This window comes from Phoenix dactylifera, unplaced genomic scaffold, assembly GCF_009389715.1.
Source record: "Phoenix dactylifera cultivar Barhee BC4 unplaced genomic scaffold, palm_55x_up_171113_PBpolish2nd_filt_p 001465F, whole genome shotgun sequence".
NCBI classification, from domain to species: Eukaryota; Viridiplantae; Streptophyta; class Magnoliopsida; order Arecales; family Arecaceae; genus Phoenix; species Phoenix dactylifera.
The window spans coordinates 169-6,193 of NW_024068779.1; the positions used below are offsets into that span (position 1 = coordinate 169).

The 6,025-nt window shown below is 54.2% G+C and overlaps 1 protein-coding gene across 1 annotated transcript; it reads right to left on the reverse strand.

Annotated features, from left to right (window-relative positions):
* Nucleotides 1-1,873: 1,873 nt before the first annotated feature.
* Nucleotides 1,874-3,935, reverse strand: LOC120108653 (the record flags this gene model as incomplete). Its single annotated transcript, XM_039122321.1, has 2 exons — nucleotides 3,420-3,935; nucleotides 1,874-3,269 (listed from the first exon to the last, which is right to left on the reverse strand). Coding segments are annotated over exons 1-2 (1,912 nt in total), but the record flags the coding sequence as incomplete, so codon positions are not given.
* Nucleotides 3,936-6,025: the final 2,090 nt, after the last annotated feature.

Sequence of the window (6,025 nt, forward strand, 5' to 3'; positions counted from 1 at the left end):
GAAGTCGCGTCGCAATTGGGGCCCTTACGACGGTTGATCGCAGACTTGGCCGAAATGCCAACAGAATCAAAATCGTGGTGGCTCGGTACTTCGGAGCTCGACCAGGATATATTTGCCGCTAACGAGCAATAGGGGAGGTGTACCTAGCGTATGGACCCCGGCTTGCAATTGGTTTAGAGAATCGTCTCGACCTTGGTCGAGGTAAGTCCTGAGCTTAATCAGGAAATTGTTGGCAAAATTAATGAATAAATGTAATGGGACTGTAAGGTGTACATTCTGTACTGTCGGAGTCGAGCGTCCCATGCCAAAGTCGGCAGTTTTGCTCCTCGGCTAGCTTTTGAGGGCGCTCTTTTGTTCGAGGTCCGCTCTTTAGGGACGCCGGCAGATTAGGAGAAAGTTGCCATTGGAGATCCGTGTGGGCATTGCTTTGTGGTCATCCACGAATATTTTGGGGGCGCTTTGTTGTCAATCACGAATATTTGTTGCCGATCACGAACACTTGTTGCCGACCACGAACATTTGTTGCCGATCACGAACGTTTGCTGCCGACCACGAACATTTGTTGCCGACCACGAACATTTGTTGCCGATCACGAACGTTTGTTGCCGACCATGAACATTTGTCGCCGACTACGAACGTTTGTTTCCGGGGGCCGCGAAGGTACTACCCCGTCATTCCGAGGTTGAGGGAGCTCGGGCTCACTATCGACTCATCGAAGCATCTCGACCTTAGTCGAGGAGGCGCTGCGGGGGGCCACGAAGGTACCACCCCATTGTGTTGAGCGCCACGGAGGGCTGCGAAGGTACTACCCTATCTTTCCGAAGTGTCGAGGAGTCTGGGCATGCACTGTCGACACTCGGAGCATCTCGACCATAGTCGAGGAGGCGCTACGGGGGGCCGCGAAGGTACTACCCTGTTATTGGTGTTGAGCGTCATGGAGGGCCGTGAAGGTACTACCCCGTCTTTTCGAAGTATCGAGGGGTCTGGGCACGCACTGTCGACACTCGGGGCATCCCGAACTTTGTCGGAGGATCGTACGCAGGTCGAGGGGTCTGGAAACGCACTGTCGACCTGCGACGCTTTCCGAGATCGAGGGATTTGGGAACGCACCGTCGATCTCGGGGCATCCCGGCCGTAGCCGAGGTATTTGAGGAAGATCAAGACCAAGCTCGACATTAACACTTCGAACTTTCCGCTAAGGCGCTCGGCTTCGCCCGGTGCTGATTGTAGTATCCGAGCGGGGTCGTGTATATGAGCTGGGCCGGGTCGTCTGAGAATCACGAAACATTTAGACATCAGGAGAAGCGCAGCACAATTAAACAATTGCAGATAAGTTATTGTAAAAAGGTGAGACTTATGCTCCAAACAGAGAACCCCTTGGGGTTCTATTGGTAATACACCCGGAGGTTTTCGAAACTCCAGCTTCGTGGAATAGGGGTCCCGTAGAGAGACTCCAGCTTGTACGCCCCGGATCGCTGGACACATACGACCCGGTAGGGTCCTTCCCAATTCGGAGCCAACTTCCCTTGCTCGGTTGGCTGAGAGGCTTCAGCTCTTCTGAGGACTAGGTCCCCCACTTTGAAGGATTTGACTTTGATCCTGGCGTTGTAATATTGTGCCGTCTTTTGTTGGTACCTCGCCATGCGGACTCGGACGGTTTTCCTCGTCTCCTCGATGAGGTCCAGGTTGTTTCTGAGCTGCGAAGAATTGGAGTTGGCATCATAATGCTCTACCCTCAAGGAAGGGAGTCCAATTTCCAATGGGATGACGGCTTCCGTTCCATACGTCAAGTTGAAGGAGGTTTCGCTGGTGGGTATGCGGAATATGGTCCGATAAGCTCACAGGACGTTGTATAGGTCTTCGACCCACTGACCTTTGGATTGGTCGAGCCTGGCTTTGAGTCCCTGCAGAATAGTGCGATTCGTTACTTCAGTTTCTCCATTTGTCTGAGGATGCGCAACTGAGGTGAAGCGGTGGTCGATGCCGAGCTCGGAGCAGAACTCTCTAAAGCGAGCGTTATCAAACTGGCGGCCGTTGTCTGATATGAGGATGTAGGGAAGTCCGAATCTGCAGATTATTGACTTCCAAATGAAATCCTGCATCTTCTGCTCGGTGATCCGGACCGCTGGCTCGGCCTCAACCCATTTAGTAAAATAGTCAATATAGACGACCAAAAATTTTCTTTGCCCGGTTGCCAGAGGGAATGGTCCCAGGATATCAATTCTCCATTGGGCGAATGGCCAAGAGGAACTGATCGAGGTCAATGGGGCCGAGGGTCGGCGTTGAATATTGGCGTTCCTCTGGCATCGGTCGCATCTCCGGACGAAGTCTAGCGTATCCTTCTGGAGTGTCGGCCAATAATATCCCTGGCGTAGAATCTTATGCGCCAGTGCTCGGCCTCCCAGATGATTTCCGCAAATTTCTTCATGGACTTCACGCATTGCATAATCCGCCTCCGACGGGCGGAGGCATCTGAGGAGGGGGGAGGTAAAAGACCTCCGATAAAGTTTGCCCTCATACATTATGTACCGAGAGGCTAAGCACTTGACTCGGCGAGCTTCGCGCTCATCAATGGGGAGGACGTCATCCTGCAGGTAGATGACGAGCTCGTCCATCCAGCTCGGCTCAACATCGATGCAAAGGGCCGGCTCGGGTTCCTTCGTGCTGGGCATCTGAAGATACTCCAGTGCTGCTGCTTTGGGAAGCTCGCTCATGCGAGAGGACGCCAACTTTGACAGTTGGTCTGCTATGAGGTTCTCCGACCTAGCAATGTGTTGGATGTGGAAAGAGCACAGAGTCGAGGTGAGATCCCGCACTTTCCGGAGATACTCCTGCATCGTGGGCTCTCTGGCTTCAAAGTCACCCAAGATTTGGTTCACAACCAGCTGGGAGTCGCTGAAGACCCTTAGGTCCTTCACTTCCAGCTCCCTTGCCAACTTGAGCCCGGTGATGAGTGTCTCGTATTCCGCCACATTGTTAGAGGTGGAAAACTTGAGGCGTAAAGCCTGCTCGGCAACCACTCCATCTGGACTGGTGAGGATGAGGCCCGCTCCACCACCCACCGAGTTCGAGGAACCATCGACGTGCAGAGTCCACGTCGACCTCAGGGTCTGCTCCGTTGATGCAAGCTCGAGCTCGGCCTTGTCTGGCACAGTGCACTCGACTATAAAGTCGGCGAGCGCCTGCGCCTTGATCGCCGGTCTGGGTCGGTACTTGAGGTCAAACTCTCCGAGCTCAAACGGCCCACTTCGTAATTCTTCCAGCACGATCTGATCGTTGCAGGATTTGCTTCATCGGCTGGTCGGTCAACATGGCCACCGTGTGGGCTTGGAAGTAGGGCCGGAGCCTCTGAGCCGAAATGACTAGGAAAAAATTGTCTTTTCCAGCTTTGAATATCGGGTCTCGGCATCCCTCAAGACCCAGCTAGTGTAGTATACTGGTCTCTGAAGCCTGTTCTCCTCTCGGACCAGAATCGAGCTCACTGCAACTGGGAAAACAGCCAAGTACAGATAAAGGAGCTCACCCTGCTGAGGCTTCGTGAGCAAAGGAGGAGAAGCGAGAAGATGCTTAAGCTCTTCAAAGGCTTGCTGGCATTCTGCCGGCCACAAGAAGTCCTTCGGCCGCTTGAGAGCCGCGAAGAACGGGAGACAGCGCTCGGCCGACCGAGAAACGAATCTCCCGAGAGCTGCAACCCGTCCCGTAAGCCGCTGCACCTCTTTAACTGTCCTCGAGGGCACCATCTCTTGGAGCGCTCGGATCTTCTTGGGATTGGCTTCAATTCCCCGTTGGGTGATCACGAAGCCAAGAAACTTGCCCGAGGTGACTCCGAATGCACATTTTGCGGGATTGAGTTTCATCCGGTACTTTCGAAGCGTGGAGAATGCTTCATCGAGGTCAACCACATGATCCTTCGCCATTCGGCTCTTCACCAACATGTCGTCGATATAGACCTCCATGTTTTGGCCTATTTGGTCTTTGAAAATTTGGTTGACCAGCCTTTGATAAGTTGCTCCAGCATTTTTTAAGCCGAAAGGCATCACTTTGTAGCAATAGGTGCCCCCGTCAGTAATGAAGGCCGTTTTTTCTTCATCCTCCGGCGCCATCCGGATCTGGTTGTACCTTGAGAAGGCGTCCATGAATGTCAGCAACTCATGCCCCGAGGTGGAGTCTACGAGCTGGTCGATGCTGGAAAGTGGGAAGCTGTCCTTCGAGCAAGCCTTGTTCAGGTCGGTGTAGTCCACGCACATGCGCCATTTTCTGCTAGCTTTTCTGACGAGGACCACATTGGCGAGCCACTCCGGATAGGATATCTTCCGGATGAAGTCGGCCTTGAGGAGTTTGTCGACTTTCTCGGTTGCTGCTCGTTGTTGCTCTGGAGCGGCGCTTTGCTTCTTTTGTCGCACAAGCTTACAGGTTGGCTTTACTTGGAGTCGGTGGACCGCGACCTCCAGATCTATTCCCGGCATGTCGGCGGGCGACCAGACGAAGACGTCCATGTTGGCCCGTAGGAAATTGATAAGGCGATCCCTCTCACGGGCATCAAGGCCAGAGCCGACCTGCACGGTTAGCTCAGGAGAAATTTTCTTGTAAGGAGATTTGGGTGAGTAACTCACCAGGCTCTACCCGCTTCTTCTGAGGGCCAACCCGTGTCTTTAAAGTTTCAACCGAGAGCTTGTCATCCGACATCGAAGTTGACACCTTGGCCGGTTGTTTTGCCTCGTGGGTCGCCATGTAGCATCGCCTTGCTACCGCCTGGTCCCCATGGACTTCGCCGACTCCTTGGCTGGTGGGGAACCGCATAAGCAGGTGGCAGGTTGAGACCACGGCTCGAAGAGCGTTTTGCCTTAGTCGTCCAAGGATGGCGTTATAGGCCGAGGGCAAGCGCACCACGAGGAAACCCATCCTCACGGTACTCTCTTGGGGGGCCAGCCCGACCGTAACCAGGAGATCGACCTTGCCCTCCACTGGAACTGAGTCTCCAGTAAATCCGACCAGTGGGGCGTTCATCCTCCGTAACTGCTTTTCTGTCATCCCCACTCTAGAATAGGCATCAAAGTACAAAACATTCGCCGAACTTCCATTATCAACTAGGACGTGTTTTACATCAAACTTGTTTACGGCCATAGAGATGACCACAGCATCATCGTGGGGAGTTTCAACTCCCTTGAGGTCCTCATTCGAGAAAGAGATGACTTCAGAGGTGCGGGGGCGCTTTGGAAGAAGTCTTTCCCCAGCTGGTTCTCCGGCTGGGGCCCCCCGATCTATGGTGTTGATAGTGCCAGCAATGGGTTTGTTAGCATTTGAATCTCCATGCTGCACGACGTCCTCCACTGGTCTTTTTTCTTCACGCCGGTTCCGCACGAACCGGTTGAGCACTCCTCGGCGGATGAGTGCCTCGATCTCGTCCCGGAGCTGGAAGCAGTCCTTCGTATCATGACCGTGGTCCCGGTGGAAGCGGCAGTACTTCTTGAGGTTGTGCCAGGCCCCGGGGTCCCGCATCGGGGGCGGGGCCGGAAATAATTCCGACCCTCGATCTCCATGAGGATCTCAGTCCGAGGAACGTTAAGGGGAGTGTAATTTTCGTACCTCCCGTTGGATATACGAGGCCGCGGTGGAGATCTCGGACGAGGCGGGGATCTTGGTCGGAGCGGTCCCCGCAGCCGGGGTGGACTCTTCAGACAAGGCGGGTTCTTAGCTCGACGCGGAGACGGGCTTCTGGGACGGCCGCGCTCCTCACGACGCCTCTTTTGCTTTTTGGATGTTTGCTCGGCCCCACCCCGTCTAGAAGCGACGGCTTCCTCGGCTTTTGCGTACTTCCGCGCTCGGGCCAGCATCTCGGTGAAGTCAACTGAAAAATTCTTCTCGATGGAGAAGAGAAACCTTTAAGACCGAGCTCCAGTCTTGAGTGCCGATATGGCTATTGACTGGTCGAGCTCGCGGACCTCCCATGTTGCGGCAGTGAAACGGTCCAGATATTCCCTGAGCGACTCTCCCTCCCTTTGCTTTATATCGAGGAGGGAATCTG